This window comes from Lycium barbarum, chromosome 3, assembly GCF_019175385.1.
Source record: "Lycium barbarum isolate Lr01 chromosome 3, ASM1917538v2, whole genome shotgun sequence".
Lineage (NCBI taxonomy): Eukaryota > Viridiplantae > Streptophyta > Magnoliopsida > Solanales > Solanaceae > Lycium > Lycium barbarum.
Window position 1 is genome coordinate 134,807,629 of NC_083339.1, and position 20,735 is coordinate 134,828,363.

General features: G+C 34.6%; 2 protein-coding genes across 2 annotated transcripts in view; one reads left to right on the forward strand and one right to left on the reverse strand.

The window, feature by feature from the left end:
* Nucleotides 1-118: 118 nt before the first annotated feature.
* On the reverse strand, nucleotides 119-3,156 carry LOC132632734 (LIM domain-containing protein WLIM1-like). Its single transcript, XM_060348792.1, has 5 exons — nucleotides 2,715-3,156; nucleotides 1,115-1,211; nucleotides 980-1,017; nucleotides 774-863; nucleotides 119-610 (listed from the first exon to the last, which is right to left on the reverse strand). The coding sequence occupies exons 1-5, from the start codon at nucleotides 2,850-2,852 to the stop codon at nucleotides 407-409; spliced, it is 567 nt and encodes a 188-aa protein (XP_060204775.1). The 5' UTR covers nucleotides 2,853-3,156; the 3' UTR covers nucleotides 119-406.
* Nucleotides 3,157-7,139: 3,983 nt separating this feature from the next.
* The window catches only part of LOC132632736 (uncharacterized protein At5g50100, chloroplastic-like), a 30,679-nt gene continuing 17,083 nt past the window's right edge, over nucleotides 7,140-20,735 (forward strand). Inside the window, exon 1 of the mRNA XM_060348796.1 lies at nucleotides 7,140-7,295. Within this exon, the coding sequence (XP_060204779.1) occupies nucleotides 7,157-7,295 (139 nt within the window). The 5' untranslated portion in view covers nucleotides 7,140-7,156. The remainder of the gene's footprint in view (nucleotides 7,296-20,735) is intronic.

Genomic DNA, 20,735 nt, shown 5'->3' on the forward strand with positions numbered 1-20,735 from the left:
TACCTTCGAAGGAGCATAACGTGGATTAGCAACTGAGCATAAGTAGTCAAACCAAACTGCAATAATGGAAACTGAAAAAAATGAATTTACCTAGTTTATGAGCGACGGAAAGTAGACATTTCCCTGAAAAAAGCCACTCCAATTTCCAGACAACCACAAGAGTAATCACAATGTACATACTTTAGGCAAAACTATTAGCTTTATCAAGTAAAGCACACACCAATAGAAAAAGAAAAATGTAGGTCAAACTCTGCTGACTCTCTTGAAAATATCACATTTAGGCATTGACAATAACCCTCTTGTATATATGTGTTTAACCTCTGCACCCGTTAGGCCAGAAGGCTGACTCTCGATGCATGTTGTATTGCAAAATCACACAAAACATGAAAAACTTTCGTGGCAGGACTCATGCTTTTCCATTCTCAGTCACCCCTTTCATCTCCTGGTCTTCCATGTGGCTGAAGTTACCTCTTTGCTTGAAGAGTTGTGTATGATGGTGCCTACAATAGAGCTTGTGATCATGGGCCACATAATTTGAGGGGCTGATCACACAGCCCCCATGACTACATTTGAAACAAGGCCTGTGGTACGAAGTGCCATCAACAGCCACCTGTGAAATAGCAGTAACAATTTAAGTATCACAGGATTGGATTTCGGTAGAGAAATCAACTACCTATAGGTGTTTATAACATATTTTGAGAAAGTCAATCTGTTGATAGGCATTCCTCTTCTTCCCCTAATTGCTAATACATAGAAAAAGAATATGTCTCTACCTTTTCCAGGGGGTAAACAGTTTTCTTGCATGCTACACATTTATCTTGAGTTCCACCAAAGAAAGCTGAAACTTTGTTGTTTGATTGTGTCTGGGCAAATAGATAATACAACAGAAGTGAGATCAACAGGTAAAAAGAAGACGATGGTCTATGTTTAAGGAATCATCGATGATCTTGACATTAGAAATCAATCAATCATGGAATACCTTATCAAGAGATCTTTCCTTGGCTGTTCTTGGACCCCCTGCAAACAACATTTCCAGCAAGTGAAAACAAGCTTCAAAGGAATAAGTGATGCAAAAATGACTTATAAGACATATCAACTTGATAGCTCTAGTAACCTTCAAAACTCTTATTCAGGCTTCCAGTCATTTTGAATAGTTGATCAAAGTGAGGTCTGCAGTATAAAACTCCTTCATAGGAATTGTAGTTACCTAGCTGCAGAAGTTTAAAAATGACAAGGAAATTAAAACCAGGATATCTTTTTATGGATCGACAAAAAAAGGCACGGAAGTGATGATAAAGATACATGACAGATAGTTGACATAATACAACTAGTCAACCTATACTACATGAGAATTAGCTGTAAACTGTTATGTATACTAATCAAGTAGCACAAATCACAGAGAGCTTCTAACAAGCATTCCCTGGTAATGAAGTTGGAAGAAATACAAATATCTTGGGCAATTGAACAACAATTCAGAAGTTATAAAATCATGGTTTATCCTTTGCACTATCTTTTGAAAATTCTAATATATATAGAATTCACAGTTCAGCTATCACAGCAGAATCAGTGCCAGTATGAGAGGTAAATTGAGGAGTCAAGAAGGCAATATTTAAGTTAAAATTAAAATCAATTTTGGTACTGCTATGATGTACTTCGTTACAGCATATATAAAAAGTTCTTTAATGGCAAAATAAAAGAGATACAATGAAAAGAATCATAAATGAGAAGCAAAAGCATAACAGAAGTGCAGAGAATTCAAACCTTCAATGTAGCAAGACATAAACAGAAACAGAAAAGTGAAAGGAAACCATGTAATGATTTGCCAGCCTGCCAGGTCAACCACTTTCCTCCTGATTGCACTACCTTTATCAACATCTTAATGACCCAATAAAACGATTCATCTTTCAGAATTATAACTAGATTTCAAATTTCTGCAACTTGGCATTTTCTTATTAAGAAGCAGTGTTAACAGGGACCAATTATGAGTAGCAAACCAGGAGAATCTCCACATTAAACAGAAAAAATTAGCCGGATGAGAGGGGGAGTGAAAAACAACAACGTATAGTCTTCGTTCATTGGAAATTTAGAACCTGTAGTGTAGCATTTAGAAATTTATAAGAAGATAAATCTCCTTTGATGTAACTATATTTTATATGAAGGGTTTAACTTATATACACCTACATCATGAAAAAGTTTATACTATCAGGTCATGTTATCTACCTTATTTTCAAGATTACCGATCTCACTTTTTATGGTAGATATCTTTTTGATGATATAATAGTGTAAAATTTTTCTTTACGCGATTGTCGGTCTATTGATGCATAAAGTTAAACTATATAATGAACCATCGCCCCATAGTACCTTGGGGTATGAGTATAACGTATTGATAATGCAGTTTGGCCGACACTAAAACACAGAGACATAAAAGATCAGAGAACCCCCTGTAGATTGCCTCATTATCAAGATGTCATCAAGGCTACTTATTATCTTAACAAACAATCCTGCCTAGCTTCAAATTGAGTTAACAAGTATCATGGGTTTTTCGATCATGAACGAGCCAAAAATTCATTTTAACAAAACAAGAAAATCCCTACTAATAACGTTTGCAAAAAGAAAAATACTGCTTTCAGGAAAAATTATTGACCATAGATGATCTCAAGCAACAGAAAGTCACTATATACATAATTGTTTAGATATGTACGTAGTAGTATCACCTTAAGAGTACCCTTGCAATGATTGCATCTGAAACAAGCCTTGTGATAGACTCTACTGTCAGCCTTAAGTTGATCCACCAAGTATACAGTTTTCTCACAGGCCTTACACTTCTGTGTTGTCCCTCCAAAAGTTGCCATTTGCTTTTTCTCTGAAGATAGATCTCTACTCAAAATTCAATGAAGACTCACAGTGGAATTCTGAAACACGATCCAATAAGGAATAAAGAGACCCTTTTTTACCTTATTTCCAATAAAAAGTCTTAGCAGTTTCTCTGAGGCTTTGAAAATAAGAGTAATTTACAGCTAAGGAAGGAGTCAGAGAAGAAGCGCTGGCGTTGCCGTATGGTATATAGTCGTGTTGAATACCTATTAGTAGTAGCCGCAGACATGCTTTTTCAAGTCATCAAATGTGAATAAATAATGTTGGCAGTCCACAACTCCACATTGTGGCCGTAGGGTCTAATGTTTAATTAAAATTTGTTTACTTATGATTGCATAGACTATAGAAAAGTTATAATAGTGGAGGGATAATAATATCCATCACCGAAATAGGCGCCGATTGTTAAAGGAAATCCTACTGGGATAAGTCGTGATTTTCAATTCCTTGAGCAAGGGAATTTTTCGCGTAAAATTACTTATCTTATTTATTTTCTGTCATTATCTGTAAAAACAGTTTAGAGACCTGGTCCCTTAGACTATTTTAATAGACTCTCACGTTGTGAACTAGTAAAGTGTGAACCACAGGTTCTATCAACTTGGCATAAGAAAAAGTTTAAAGCTGTACAGGAGGGTGCCTGTTATTGAGCTACTAAATAAACAAATGTGGCATTTTTCTAGTAGTTTAAGTTTTATTTTAGAAGAAATCAGGCGCTTCAGCAATAATAGAGATACACATTGTACTAATTTAATAATATGTTAGAAGTTTAATCTTATAGTAAGCTTCCATTTTTCTTCACTAAATGAAAGTTGGAATTTAGATGATTCATAATTCAGCGCATTAAATATATTTTCTGATTCCTCTTAATAAGTTTGAATTATTCAAACATTATAATGAGTTTTAAAATCACTAAGACGGAGTTCATATGACTTTTGACACTACTCTACCTATTACAAGCACACAATCATCACCGCTAGTCTTAAGTACACAATCGCTACTAACCATGCCCACCGTTAATTATAATCACCAACCACCTCCGTCCCTAGTCATGAATATCACCACCCTATCATATCCATTAACCACGTATTTTCATCGCTAGCCACAAAGACCAATCACCTCTACCTCCCGCCATCTTTACCGCTACAACCAATCACCTCCACACCAACTACTTCCGCTACCAATCTCCACTAAGTAACAACATATATGACAACTATATTTTCTAGCAATCACCAACTAATACACAACCACCATATATCACCACTACAAGTTTATAGAAAGTGTTTTGATATAGAAAGTGTTTTATCAAATAAACAATAATTTTATCATTCCATAAAAATTAATTCTCTTATATACATTTAAATAAAGATAAATTATACGAATCATCTGTCGAGAAAGTACATAGTTTAATTATTTAGTGTTCAAACCTAAAATTATTATTTTAATGATTAGTATATTTCTATTTAAATACAAACATCTTAAACTAAATTAATTCAAACAAACAATACATAAGTTATCCAATGCTTTAACATTTTTCTCCTTCGTTTGTTTAATAAAAAAAGAATACCGAATTTGTGATTATACACTTCGCCAGCCACGAATGGAACCGTTCCACCTTATATTTTGTCGGTCTTTGAAGGACAAGCCTTTCTGTTAGCTTATGATATCGCAGCTGGTCAAACCGTCAAAGTTTTGAATATAAGAATATGAAACCAAAATAGTTCAATCACATTCCATTTACTGTTCAAATTCGATTCCAAAGTCATAAGATGATTAATTTTGTTTCTGAAAATATTTAGAAATAATTTAAGGAGAAAAAAAAAAGTTTGCATATGATTTGTTTCTGGTTTAAAATTATTTTACATCTTTTTATTTTTCCTCATCAATTTTATTCATTTGGAAGGACAGAAATGCAAGTAGGGAGGTACAGCACAGCTCATACTCAATCATGTTTTCAATTCTTTTTGTTTCACTTTCACTTTTTTTTTTTTTTGGCATATATTTTTTGTTTTTTGTATTCAGATTTTTGTTTCATTCATCAAATAAAGCGTGTAGTCGTTGATCGATTAATGATTGTTTTATGAGATGCCCCGGCCAATGAATGAGCCCTCTTTTTCTTTTGTCGACCTTTTCTAATATTTACTTTATAATCTTCTTCCTTATCACCGAAAGATAGGTGGTAGTCACAAGAGTATGGTACACCTAATAAAGAAATATAGCAAGAAGGCATCACACTAATACACCCATGTTTGGAACAACTAATAATTTTTTTAGCAAAAATCTCTGTATGAATTTTCCACCTTTCAAATAACTATAAGAATACAGAATCATCATCCTAAGTAAGAACCCTATTTAACGGTAGATTAGATGGTGGTAATTAGGCTTCCGTAGTCGCATTGCTAGTAAATTCTTATCTTAAAGTTTGTCAAAATTCGAGAAATTCAACCACGCTCAAATGGATCAACAAAAAGTGTATTTATTTTTACATAATTTTTACAACTTAATACTAATTTTTATTACTTAATCTCCGTTAAGTTAAAAAAATATAGAAACTTATAATATTTCTATACTATTAAAATGCTTTGAATTACATGGTGATAATCGAATAAATAAAATGTCATATAATCACTCACAGAAAGGAATATCGAATAACCCAAAAGTAATTGTCTTAAAAATTTAATATCAACTCATAAACTTAAATAAACTAATTAAAGGTAACATATAGGGCAGACACCAAGTGGGATTAGGATTCTTCCATCGTTCCAGCAATGTAATATACCTAAAGTCGACATCCAGGTTAGGTAAGGTGCATTAGTCCTTTTAAGCAGTGTTCCAAAATGTGGGGCACAATCCGAGGCATTCTTTGACGGTACGATTTGGATTAATAAAACTAGAAATAAAATTGAAATTATATAAGATATGCACGTACGAAATACATCGAAATTATAAAATTCAAATCTGATTTTTTAAACATAATTAATCGAGATAACTAAGCATAATAACACGTACGACATAGTATACCAATTATCCAATTCATTCTATACTTTAAGGTGGCTTCACTTCGCCCTTCCATGACGATTCGTCACTTGCCAAAATCTTTTTGATTCTTAAAAAGAAACAGTTCGAGAAGGTTCAATTGGCCGAAATGAATTTCTAGATTCGCATATTTATCGATATCAAGTTCTTAAAAGAACCAAATTCTTGTTGGCGAATATTTATGACAAAGAAAAATGAAATTATGAAAATTCTTTGTCTTATTTATACTCTTCTTCAAAATCTACATACTAGCCAGAATCTAGTAGAAAAAGAGTATGTAATAGAAGGGGAGGGGGAGAAGGCGCCCTTGAACCGCAAGAGGATTTATTCAATCACATAGTTTGGGCTCATAGAATATGGCGCCCTTGGGGCTTTCTATTTGATTGTATCGAAAGGCCTAATGAGTTGAAATTTCCTCATTGGTCCAGGTCATTTCCGGGCGAGCGGATCATTTATGATGACCATATTGTTTGCGAATGCCTTTCATCACTTAATTCCTTATATACAATGAGCAGTAGTATAGATGGTCGCATACCAGTTTTAAGGAGAATAATCCAAAAGGCAAGGATTTATGTGAATGCAACTTTAGAAGTGCGATTTTTGAAAAAGTTAAAGCCACTCTAGTATAATATGCAAACGGAAAAAAAAAACATTTCCTTTTTTGCAAAAAAAGAAAAAAGAAAAAAGAATATTGAAATAATCGCCTCACCTGCCATCCCGGGTGATTTATAAAAATGAACTTGGAGGTGAGTAGTTTTGAACTTTTGATCCCGCTTACGTAATGGACAAAATTTCAAGCCTAAGAAATGCCCGATGGACAACACATTTGAATTTTGACCTTAAAAGTTTGCCGATGAGACAAGAAGGGATCAAAAGGCACCTATTCTCAAGATCATTGGGTGTAATTTTCTGCCACCCCCAAGTACCCCTACAAACCCCTCTTTCTTCCCTTCCCTCAACAAAAAAGATGGAAACAAACTAAGAGAGGAGCTATATACATATATCTATTGGGCCTTTTCAATCGTACTGCATTAAAACCTAATGGTCTAATGTGAGCCCAGTATAAGCCCAAACATTTTTGAGTTTCTATGAATGGGAGAGTTGCACGTAGAATCATTTTTTAGTCATGAAAAACAAAATCGTTTTAGTGAATGTGGAACTGCCACGTAAGCGTGGCCGTTAACACGAACAAAAACAAAGGAATTTGTTCCTTCTCCTTCATCAAGCCATCAGTTTTGTACATTGGCAGAACATGCAAATGGCTTTCAGAGTAGCAGCAGGTCCTGTTGTAAGGCGAGCCAATACATCTCTGCTTTCACTTTTCACTGCCAAATCCCACACTTCTTCTACAAAATTTCTCCCCAATCCAATCCCTCTGCTCAATCAAAATGGTAAAATACTTTCATCCACATATAACTTGTAATATCTACAGTACCAACGGTAAAATACACCCAATGACCTTGAGAATAGGTAAAATACTTTCATCCCCCCAGCTGTACCAATGTGGTCGAGACACGTGGCACGAAGAATGAGACTTCTGATGAGTCAGCATCACTGTCGCCGGGGGAAGGTCTACGGTAACGGAAGAAGTTGCAGGTCCGGTGTAACGTGCAGCTTCTCCGGACCTGAATGGCCAAACGGTCATCCGTTATTACACAAATGGGGCGTTAAAGATTCACTGTTATTACGATTTTATGACCCTCTTTATTGTACATCATTATAATGCCTTTAAAACTTATTATGAGCAGGGGCGTGACACATGAAATATGTTCTCCTAGCTCTATGTATAAATAGATGAGGTAATTCCTATTGTAAGACACGATATTCAAGCTAATACACACAGTTCTTACTCTCGTATTTCTATACATTTTATATTCTTGCTACTGTTTACTAAGTTGCGAAGTCACGACTCATTGATAACAAGAGGAATCCAACCTCAGATAAGTATCTATAATCCAGACTCTCTCTCTTTATTTATCTTATTTGCGTTTATTCACAATATTTAGACACGAGCATCTTAATTTTATTGGTTACTCTGATCTACGTATTCCTAGCCACGTGAACAAATTCAACTAAACCGTTTTACGGATAAGCAGGTGTTTAATATTTAGAAATTTGGTACGGTCTGGAAGAATGACAAACCAATGATAGGAGATGTTGCTTATTATTGACATGACAAAAAATGATAGCAAATATGGCTTATTATTGACATTAGTTATCTTTTATCAATGATAGGCATGGTTTGGACAGGGGCGGAGCTAGTGTAGAGCATGCGGGTTCGATCGAACCTAGTAGCTTTAGTTGAAATCTTTTATTTTTGTTAAGAAATTCATTAAATATATACAAATTATTTAGTTTAGAACCCATTAATTTAAAATAACTAGAATCCCGAACCCATAAACTTTAAATTCTGGCTCCGCCTCTGAGTTTGGAAAAGATTTTTCCATTTCTCGGGTAGGAAAACTAATGCGCAAAAGGTCCTGTAAAGTAGATATTTATGTCCTTATGGAAACCTAGATACTGCAGTCTTTCTCTCCAAAAGAATTATATTATAAAAGTAAATTAAGGCTTAATTAATTAGTCGTTTTCTAAGCTGAGTGTTTAATATTTAAAAATTTGGTTTAAACCACTTTTTCAAGAAAAAAAATTCCTCACAAAATTCAATATTTTTTGAAGTAAAATTCATGTTCAAATACAACTTAAATTTCACATATCGTTTTTTTCAACAAATTCATGTCCAAATACAACATTAATTTTCAAATACCCTTTTTATAACCGAATTTCAAATGTTAGTATTTCTTTTTTCAAATATCACCAAATTAATATCAAAACGCCTACCAAGTGACTCAAAGAACTGATTTTGCCTGATTATTAGACAAGTTCTCAAAACAAAGTGTGCATACATGTCACTAACCGGGGCAGATCGCAGCCGCCATTCGAGTTACAGAATCTGTAAAATTCAATAACTTTGACTCAAATTTTATATTCATATTTAAAAATTTTGATCCCGCCTTTGACCGCCTACACATCTTTTTTGAAACATTATCGTACCCTTTGTTCAATTCTCTTTTTAACAACACACAGAAGGACAGATCCCGAGAGGGTCAGATTAACATAACAGACCGGGACAGATCCCGTTGAGTTCTCCCTTAAAACTTTTTTTACGTCGATAATGGAGCAAGCCAGCTTGTTACGTCTCAGAAGAAAACAGGGAATTTTAATAATGTAAATACTTCAAAGGTTACAATACATAGAATTAAGTTCGCGCAAAATATTGGAAATAGATGCAAGATTAAAGAAAAGGACTAAGCACACTCATACATTATACTGTAGAAAACAGGACATCGTATGTCCCCCCGCCATAGAACCCCTTAGCTTGCCAATGTGCCCAGATCTGACTATGTTACGTGACCTACAAGTAATCACTTAAACAATAAGGAGATAGAAAGAGTGGTGTTACAATGTGCTGATTTTTGAAATGCACATGCATGTAACAAAAAATAGTATTATGAATGAATACAAACCTCTAAACAATAACATTCAGCTCAATCCCATCCTGGTTGCGGCCAATCTCAGCATCCTGGTGATTTGGCCCAGGGTTGCAGTTGAAAAATACTTTATAGAGTACACACAAGATCACCACCCCGGCTATAACAACAGCCACCTCACCACTCACTTTCTCGATCGAGACAATGCTGATATTATTATCCATGAAAACTAAACGAAATGATAGAGAACAATTAGCTACTTTTTCTTTTTTTGTAAGGTTAGAATGTTAGATGCAGCAGGAAAGTCTATTTATAAAGACAGATGCAGCTAAGAGGACGCAGACGATGTGACTTGCTACAGTAACTCAGAGGACGCAGACGATATGGCGTGCTAACAGGAAACCAAATTTGCACTAATCCAATCACAGGCTACGTACCTTTGACTTTTTTTTGTTCTTCAATCAAACGTGGCAGACTCGAAATTTGCTACGTATGATTCTAATACGTAAAAATGATAGATAGGAATCCAAAATTTGCAATAATCTAATCATATGCTACGTACCTTTCTTTTTTTGGTCCTTCAATCAAATGTCCTATATTTTGCGAGGGGGTGCGGGGGGTGCGCAGTGGCGGATTCAGGATTTTCACTCAGGGTATTAGGAAAAATAATTGAATCTAAATATACACTGTAATATATGTTCAGGGTGTTCAAAAGTTAATATATGTACATAAACACATAAAATTTACCCTAAATATACACTGTAATTTTTTATCCAGAGTGTTCGGGTGAATACCCTGAGCTCTTGGTACATCCGCCCCTGGGGTGCGGGGGAAGGATTTTACTACGTTTTGATTGTAAGCCACAGAAAAATTAGCCACTATAAATGGCTGAAAATAATTAACAAGAAATGAGTTGCTTCGTGGAATTTCTTTGAAAGACGACATAAATCGTTAAAATTGCGTCATAGCATGTGGGCCCGACCTGCATTTGTTAGTTGATCTTTCATTTTTCAGGATCTTTTCCCTCTACAAAAAAACAGAAACAATAAAGAATAAAGAAATAGAAAGTGTGAAAATAAATAGAAGGTACGATAAGAACATACCTTTTGCATGTCTGAAATAATAGTGTAGCCTGTTCCATCTCCTAATCCCAAGTCATTCTTCAGCAAAGTCAAGAACCAAGTCCAAGTATTTTTATTCTTATATTCCACTAATGCCCAAGCAAGTGGAAGCATTTGGTTATTCCCATCCCTAGCCACAACACATAGTAATTGCCCCTTACTAATTCCTTTAAGGAAACAACCATCTAATCATATGCATTTTCTAACAACCATAAATGCCTTCTTGAGTGCATCAAAACAGATGTAAAAAGCTTCAAAACCTGGTTGACCAAGATCATTAGCATCACCAAGTTTAACAACACAACTACTTCCAGGGTTTGTCCTTAACAACTCATCCTTATAATCAAGAATTCTCCCAAACTCAAGAACATGATCTCCCATTATCTCCTTCAGCACCTTAGCTCTTACTCTCCTAGCTGTGGTCTTACCAACATGGAATTTAAACTTCTTCCTAACTATATCTTGTAACTTAAACACTCTAATGTTTGGTTGTTCAATTATTATCTTTTTTAAGGCACGAGCCAAGAATTTAGCATTGCACAAGTAATTTCTGGAAGATTTTTCACACTTATGAACTGGAATATAAGTCCTACTAATAAAATTATTACTTACTTTGTCAATGCTAGCAAACAGAAGCCACTTGCAACCTTCCTTGCAACACCTCACCCTTACTCTATTAGGCTCATTAACATACTTCTCAATCTAAACTCTCATCTGGATTGCATACCTAGTGACTGCATCTCTAAACTCCTTCACACTCACAAAAGTCATTCCCGACTGCCACACAATTTTTTTTACAAGTTGGATCAAATCTCACACCCTTTGTACCAGATTTTTTTCTTTTAGATTTTGACAGTTTTACCCTCCTCTGTTGCCCCTCTTCAAACCAATATTCATTATCATCAGTTTCATAGCTACCAGTATCAGAACTTGGGTAATATGGTTCATCACCCCCTAGTCTACCTTCTAAATTTTTCCCCCTACTTCTGCAGTCTCATCAAATCCCAAATCTGGGCCAGCTTCACCACATGGTACTTCTTCAGTGTCTTTTGGAATTCTTTCCCTTCTATTCCTCCTTGTTGCTTTTCTTCTCTCATTATTAAGCTCTATGTACTCCTCATGTGCATCACTGAAATAATCATCCTCTCTAGTCAAGCCACCATTTTCAGAATCTGGACTATCATCAGATCCCTTTACTGAAAGTTCACTGTTTTCAGAATCTGATGGAGCAGCAGCTAGATCTACTGGATCTTGAGTGCTTGGAGGTACTACTTCTAATGGAGGAGGAGTATTTGGGGCAGTATCTAGGGCATTTTTAGAGGCAGTATTTAGGGTTGAAGCTGGGGCATTTAAAGATACCTCACCAACTTCAATGTTTTGATTAGCACTTCCTTCAATGGTCCCTACCCGATTATAAAGAGAAGAATCAGATTCCCCCTCGTCCATGTGCACATATACTTCCAAAATTTGCCCACTTTGCAAAGTCCTACCAATTCTTGAAATAACCCTATCATTGTCAATATTTCCTAAAATGTCACTGTTAGGTGGCCTAATACTAAAGTTGCAACATGAGCTGTACCCTAGATCTGTAATATAACCCTTCAGCTCAAAATAAGAAAGTGTATCAACATCAACATTAGTAAATTCACTCATTACCCCACCCACATATCTTGCTTCATCCTCATTATCTTCATACACTGAATCCCCACCATGATACAGTCTTACAGTGATAAATGTAAATCCACTCATACCTAAATGCAAACAAACACAAATAACAAAAAAAATTTCATCATAATTCTCAACAAACTAAGTAATCGACAAAAATGAGAAAAACTCGCTAAAGCAAAAAAGCAGTGTAGACATGCAAATCAAGTGGAAAATCTAACATTTTAGCAGCAATTCAAGAAAAATACTATTTTAGTCGATTCATCAAAATCCCGAACATAAAAACCCCTAAAACCCTAGACTAAAACAAACCCAATTAAATGTAGTAAAGTACTAACCTTTGGTCGAAAGATAAGCTTAGCCTTCCAACTGACCGTGAATCAACAAGTTGTACCACCAAAGAAATGAAAAAAAAAAACCCCTAGATTATACTTTATTGAACTGAAGGAAGATAGAACGTTTGATTGAAGGATTTGAGGAAATTTTGTTCACTCTATTAATGATGAACCACAGGAGAATTAAGGATTTGGGGAAATTTTGTTCAAGAATCGAAGAGGTTCGGCTGATTTTTGGGTGTAGTCTTTTGGTCCAAATGAGCAATGTAATAAAATTAAAAGGAAAAGTGAATTGTCTTGGGGCCCACAACGCGTGTATAACACAGATTGCAATATAACTGGGACACTAGTCCAGGTCAGCACAAAATGTGTAAATAATTACGGGAAAATATAGTTTGGCGGGGGGGGGGGGGGGGGTAATAGGACCCCTTGAAAGGAAAGGTGTGTCCCAGCAAATTTGGTACAAGTTGGGGGGGGGGGGGGGGAGGGTAATAGTGCCTTATCCCGTGGTTATTTATCTAAAATTGTGTTTACCATGTTATATTCAATTATTTCTTTAATTTAACACGTGCTTGGCAACATAGTCAAGCCTTCTTAATTTTAGTTTGCAATTAGACTAAATTTATTTTTGAGTTTCCATGCATCTCTTTTGAAGCAAAACTTCATGGTTTTAGAGTTTTACTATTCACCTAATTCTTAGTGTTTATCATTACTGACTTTTAATTTGAATTCTGGATAGTAGTAATACATTGAACACATGTTCACTTTTTGAAGCCTTAAAACTTAAAATGGGAGAACCTTTTTTCCTTCATAAAGATGCAACATATAGTACCATCGTAGATGTTTCTAATTGCTTTATTGAATTTGACCTTTGCAATTATTGATTTTACCGAGTTTGATCTAATGTAGTATTAGTTTAATTGGTATAATTTCTAGGTGTTGATAACATATAAACCCAACTTGTAAGCCCTACTTTTTGTATCCATATTGAGATAGGTAAGACGCTTGGATTGTGGAAGGAAATTTGCAAGGAAGCAGAAAGTTTAAAGCCTAGTCGTGGTTATTGGAACCAATGCATGCATCTCAATTCAAAGATCTCTCTTTCTCTATAATGTTAGGAAAGTATATGTAATTTAACTGAACTTACTCTGAAGTAGTGTCTATCCAAGGAGTGCTAATTGGTGTCGAATTAATAGAGACATCAGTCGTATTAGGTTCCTCCTTCATAACTGTTTTCTTATAAAGAGGCACTAAATGAGGAAATAACATGAGTTGAGCCAAAGATGTCTAAACACCTTGCATGTCTAACATAACTAAACTGATTAGTCTATGAAACCTCTAATTATGAGTCCTGATTGGAAAATGTACTTGCTGGGATAAGACCCCCAACATACCTTTAAATGCATAACTAATAAAATAAAGATCACTGACTAAAATCCCGAATAAGATGGGGCTCACCAATAAGCTGATATGAGCGAATCCTAATGAGCAGATGTGTCGTCCAGTAAATCCATACCTGCATTGTGAAATGCAGGCCCCTGAGCAATAAAAGGGGACGTCAGCACATTGAATGTACTGGTATGTAAAGCAACTGAATGAAATAACATGGGACATGAAAATAACATAACAAAGACTGAGCTGAAACATGATCATGAACATGAGTACATATACAAATATAACATGTGTAAAGTATCGTGAGTAGGGAGAGCAGTAAATATAACCGACAACATGGTCTGGTACTTGCGTCCTACCAGCAGAACACTCATACCTTGTCAGGGACATGAGATTTAATAATATTATGAAAGGATCCAGAGATCGTGCTAAGCATGGGTGGAGCAATCCTCATCCTACGGTGGCTACGTAGTTTCAGGCTGTTTAAAGCATTCTCGGTAATTAATGCAACTCCCAAAACATGAACATGTGAAATAAGTGGCTCTTGCTGCCCATGGTTTTCATGAATATAACTTTCTTGTACATGGATATCATGAATTATAGCTTGTTTACATGAACTTGTAAAACATGTATAGTGTTTTCTTGAAAATAGCATAATATATCATAAACTAGCATGCATGAACCAATGAAATGAGATATATGGGTTTTTCATAGATTACAGACAGATTCTTAATAATCATAAAGAAATATTAAGAACTCAATGATAGAATTATAACAATTCATACATAATATAATCATGAACATGGACCTAGGGTTATCATGAGCATGGTATAGAAACCCTAGTTTTCATAGAGAATTATAATTTATGGATTATGAGGCGTGAGGAAGAACAATGATGTTCCCACACTAGATAGTAACTCTACATACTTGATAATGCTCCAAAACTTGAATTAAAGACTTGAACTTTGAAGAAAATTTCCAAAATCTTGAATTCTTGAACCTTGAGATGGATTTTCTTGAAAACCCTAGGTTAGGAATGATGATTTCGTGTTTAGATTACAAGGATATATATTAGAATTGACTTGGATGATTAAAATAGGCTTAACAGCACTCCTTGGATAGACACTATTTCAGAGTAAGTTCAGTTAAATTACAGATACTTCCCCAGCATTATAGAGAAAGAGAGATCTTTGAATTGAGATCCATACATTGGTTCCAATAACCACGACTAGGCTTTAAACTTTCTGCTTCCTAGCAAATTTTCTTCCACAATCCAAGCGTCTTACCTATCTCAATATGGATACAAAAAGTTGGGCTTACAAGTTGGGTTTATATGTTATTAACACCTGGAAATTATACCAATTAAACTAATTCTATATTAGATCAAACTCGGTAAAATCAATAATTGCAAAGGTTAAATTCAATAAAATATTTAGAGACATATTGGTGTCGAATTAATAGAGACATCAGCCGTATTAGGTTCCTCCTTCATAACAGTTTTCTTATAAAGAGGTACTAATATTATCAATGTAAATCGTTTCTTGGTTTTATTTTGTGCTATTTCATATATTTAGTGTTTACGTATATTCGATGCACTAGAAAACTCATCTATTTACACCTTTGATATTGATTTGAAGAGATTGAAGCCTTACTGTTTGTGTTGGAGTTCTTCAGCAATTTATACCATAAATTTCACACATCACAAATCATATAAGCACGAATAGCATAAAGAAAGATCTTTATGTCTAAGCTCAATTGGGAGGACAAAAAATGGTACTGTACTTTGAATCAAGAAATACTGCATTACTCCTTTGTTGCAGACATATACATGTTCTTCAATTGTCTAGGGAATCTAGAGGAATTATTACGAAGTAGAGAGCTAGGAAAGGACTTATACAGAAAACTATAAGTAGTTTTATTGGATCGACGCTGATGTACTGCACACCATAAGAATTTTTTTTATTGCAGGAGCCGAGTTGGCGATGCACAAATTTTGATAGTGATATTTAGGATCTTCAAGGAATTGGTTTGTAATCTTAGGGGACCCAAAAATATAAAAAGATGATTCACACGATGATTACGGTCAGGTGATAACTAGATGTTGCTATTACAAGATTTACTTTTATGGGTTTATAATTTAATCCATGTTCGTGTATTTACTATCAAAATTACAATGTTAACTAGATGTTGCTTCTACTGCTTAGTGTTTACGAAGAAATCTTTTTGGTTGGTTTATAATTACAACTTATGAGATTTTACATGGAGAAAAGAGTCGAAGAATGTTGTATCAGCTGCTAATAGAGCAACTCCACTTAACTATACATCAACTGTTATGTTGGGAATCATTAATCCATGACGACTTGCTCTTCTTCTTGCTTCTAATACAATTCTATGCTTTTAAAAGATGCCGAGCTCTTTGGCGGGGAACAATACCATTATATTGAGAAACAAAGATGCTAATTGGAATTTTATCAAAATAATATGATCTAATCATGTGCTCTAACATATCGTAATTTCACCATTAATGTGATAAATACTTTTTAAATATTCTCTGCATTTATGTGGTGCTTCTTCCTCTTCAGGAGATACAAATGCCATTTATGATTTTACATCACTTTTTGAAGCCGACTTATGCACAAGTCCTGGAACTTAAGGTCAAAACGCAATTGTTCAAGATATAAATTTCACAAATTTAATACGCGGAGCATATTAATCTTGATCTAATTCTATGTTCCAGAATCATGTTTTCAGTTCTCAATAATTATTTCTTATAATATGACTTGATGGACAGAATTGAAAGTCTGAGCCAATTACAACTTCATTATGACATGGACAAGATGCAATACATACAAAATTAGTCTCGGTTGGAAGATTTTGATTAAATTTTTTGCAGCATGTTGATAATTTAGGAAGCATGAAGTGTTGTAGCAATCTAACAGACATCAACCTTGGTTGAGGAAGGACGATAATGCAAATAAGTTTACCCAAAATTATTTATATTAAATTATGCGACCTTGGACTTTAATGATTACATGGATTCATTTGTTGGACTGAAGTTTCTGGCATAAGACCTCAGTACAACTTGATTCTCCTCTTAATTCTGATCTTGGAAAGTTGGTATGCTTAAAAATTAACACGGTGCCATCTTTGGCCACATCAATGCATTTAATTATTTCATACGTAACAGTAGTATTATAAATAGAAATAGATAAATATATGTAGAACCATCTTGTGATTCACTTAAAAGAATGATCCTAAGTATATAGGTAAAATATGTGTAATAAATAAAATTTAATACAATGAAACAAATGAAAGAGATAACTTAGTGGCTAAGGCTAATGCAACATGTGTTGACAATGTAGGTTCGAATCTTGGCGTGCTCTTTAACGCTTATTGTTTTCCTAAAAATAGGCTCAAAAAATAATTAAAAGTGACATTTGAGGTAGATCCGGAGTGACATATAAGGGAAGCAGCAGTTGCAACCAACGTGTCCCAAAGACACTTTCGTTTGTTAGAGTGCACAGTTAAATATATACTAATTTCTCAAAGTATATACACATATATATACATAATTTTTTCCGAAGCTAACGAGTGCACGTGCACTCTCATCCTTCCATGTGGATCCGCCTCTGGAGCCATTAGTATATTCAAGGACATAACATATCCATCATGTTAAAAAAATAATCATCTTTTTTTTTCACCTAACTAAAACAATGTAAGACGTAGATAAGATAAATTAAAAGACGGAATTTTTGGTGACAGAAGATAAATAAATTTAAACAAAAAACTAGATGCATTATCCTTTTAACATGGAGGACAAAAGGTGAAAAATAGTAAATTAACCGACAGAGGTGATAAAACGATAACGCTTTCCTATAGAGTGTTGTTTCTACACTTGCTTTTCTTCCTGTTTCAGACAATTAACAACAACAACAAATACCATCTTCTAAAAGCCCGTTTGAATTAGCACAAAAAAAGGTGAATTTTAAGCATAAGTGCTTAAAGTATTTTTAAGTGTCGAAAGTTATTTTATAAATAAACAGTTACGTATTTGGATAAAATTGTTTAAAGAGTTTTTAGAAGTAAGAATAGTATTGAAATTAACAGAAAATATAAAGAATAAAAGGATAAAGTTGTTGGTCAAACCAAAAAGACTTTTAAGTCCCAATAAAAATAAGTTGGGGTTGATTAACATTTAATTTTGACTTATTTTAAGTACTTTTTATTTTAATTTAAGTTATTTTTTATTTTTACCAAACACCGAAATAAATTAAAAATAACTTATAAACTGATTTGATCAATTTATAAGTCAATCCAAACGGGCTCTAAAACTTGGTCCTTTTTTCTTCCTTGAAAATGATTAATTGAAGTGGGGTCTCTGATTGTCCAACTTTAATACACCATACCAACTAAAGATTGCTTCAACAAAGAACTAGGGTGTTATGAAATATATTATGCATATCCAATACATAAATATAATGCTTCTCCTCCATCATCTTAATGGTTCCTTCATTTTCCTCCACCATCTTAATGGTTCCTCTATTTTCTCATATATTGAATGCATATGTAGCACTATAAATAGATGCATAAGTTTTCATATGAAATACACTTGTAACACATTTTGGAAGAATAGTAATAATCTCTCCTCTTTTGTCATTCTATTTCTATGGTTTTCATCCTTTAATATTGTGACTCTTTTAGCTTCATTTTATAACACGTTATCAGTACGAGACTCTGCCGTTCCGAGCAAATACTTTAAAGCCTCGAAGGTATTGATTTTCTATTTTTCTTTACTAATGGCAAATCTTTCCAAACGTGAATTTGTAGCTTTAGATATCTCTGGCAATACCTATATGTCTTGGATTCTTGACGCCGAAATTCACCTTAATGCGATGGGTCTGGCAGACACCATCAAAGATAAAAATGAGGCATCAAACCAAGACCGTGCCAAGGCTATGATATTCCTCCGCCATCACCTTGATGAGGACTTGAAAATGGAATATCTCACTGTTAAAGATCCTCTTACTCTGTGGAATAATTTAAAAGATAGATATGACCACCTGAAAATGGTCATACTTCCACAAGCACGTTTTGATTGGCTCCATTTAAGGCTACAAGATTTTAAATCTATTAAGGCATATAATTCCGCCATGTTTAAAATTATTTCTCAGTTGAAATTATGTGGTGAAAATATTACTGATCATGATATGCTGGAGAAAACATTCTCTACTTTTCCTGCCTCGAGTATGCTCCTGCAGCAGCAATACCGAGAGATGAAATTCAAGAAATATTCTGATTTAATAGCACATCTTTTAGTGGCTGAACAACATAATGAATTATTAATGAAAAATCATGAAAGCCGACCCACTGGTACTGCCCCATTCCCTGAAGTGAATGAGGCAAATTTTCGTCATTCTAGGCGTGAAAGAGGTTGTGGCCCCAGTCGTGGTCATGGTCGTGGTCGAGGAAGGAATTTTAATCATGATTCTCGTCTTGCACCAAATAATATCCTTCACCACCAGCAGTGTAAAAGGAAGGATGAAAAGCATAAAGCTATGCAAAAGAAAAATGCAGAAAATAAATGCTTCCGATGTGGAGGAAAGGGGCACTGGTCACGTACCTGTCGTACGCCAAAGCACCTAGTTGATTTGTATCAAGCCTCTCTCAAAAGGGCAGAAAAGAATGCCGAAGCAAATTTTATTTCTGAAGATAATGTTGAGCCCATGCATCTAGATGTGACAGATTTCTTTGAACTCCCTGAAGGAAAAATAGATCATTTGATCGGTGATGGATCTGTAAAAACTTAGTTATTTCATACGTGTCGTTTGTATGTGGTTATGTTTCCATGTTTATGTAAATGAAGTGTGTGTAATGCTTTGTTTAAATAGTGATATATGTAATAAAATGTGTGTAATGCTTTACCTAATCATAATATCTACTTCGATATTCACTTTATCTATTATTTCATTTTGAAGAATCTATGAAAATTCCTCAAATTTTATTTGGATCAATGACCAATCATGAAGATATATGTGTGATTGATAGTGGAACAACACATGCCATATTCAAAGATGAGAAATACTTTTCTCACTTGCGTAGAAAAAGGGAAAATATTAATACAATTTCTGGCAATTCGAAATTGATTGAAGGCTCCGGAAGAGCTACTATATTTCTGACTAAGGGGACGAAACTTGTTATAGAAGATGCATTATTCTCTTCTAAATCCTCAAGAAACTTGTTAAGTTTCAAAGATATCTGCCGTAATGGATATCACGCTGAGACATTAAATGAAATAACTGATGAATATCTTGCCATTACAAAGAATGTCTCCGGCCAGAAATATGGTTTGGAGAAATTGCCAACTTTGTCTTCTGGTCTGTATTGTGCAAAAATTAGTACAATTGAAGCACACTCGATCATAAACCAGAAGTTTAATGATTCAAGTACTTTTGTGCTTTGGCATGACCGAATAGGTCACCCTGGATCAATAATGATGAGACGAATTATTGAAAATTCAAATGGGCATCCACTTAAGAACCAGAAGATTTTTGAAAGTGGTGAATTTTCATGTGCTGCTTGTTATCAGGGTAAGTTGATAGCTAATCCATCACCAATGAAAGTTGACATTGAATTCCCTGCTTTTCTAGAACGTATACATGGGGATATATGTGGACCTATTCATCCACCTTGTGGGTCATTTAGATATTTTATGGTCCTAATAGACGCATCTTCAAGATGGTCTCATGTGTGCCTCCTATCGTCTCGAAACCTGGCGTTTGCGAAATTATTAGCACAAATAATACGCTTAAGGGCACAGTTTCTGGATTATC

What these genes read in the sequence shown, in the direction of transcription:
- LOC132632734 (XM_060348792.1), bottom strand. Translation starts at nt 2,852, where the DNA reads ATGGCAACTTTTGGAGGGACAACACAGAAGTGTAAGGCCTGTGAGAAA. An exon ending in ATTGCAAGGGTACTCTTAAG is followed by an intron (nt 1,212 to 2,714) that starts GTGATACTACTA and finishes AAACTTCTGCAG; the next exon opens with CTAGGTAACTACAATTCCTA. An exon ending in CCTGAATAAGAGTTTTGAAG is followed by an intron (nt 1,018 to 1,114) that starts GTTACTAGAGCT and finishes TGTTGTTTGCAG; the next exon opens with GGGGTCCAAGAACAGCCAAG.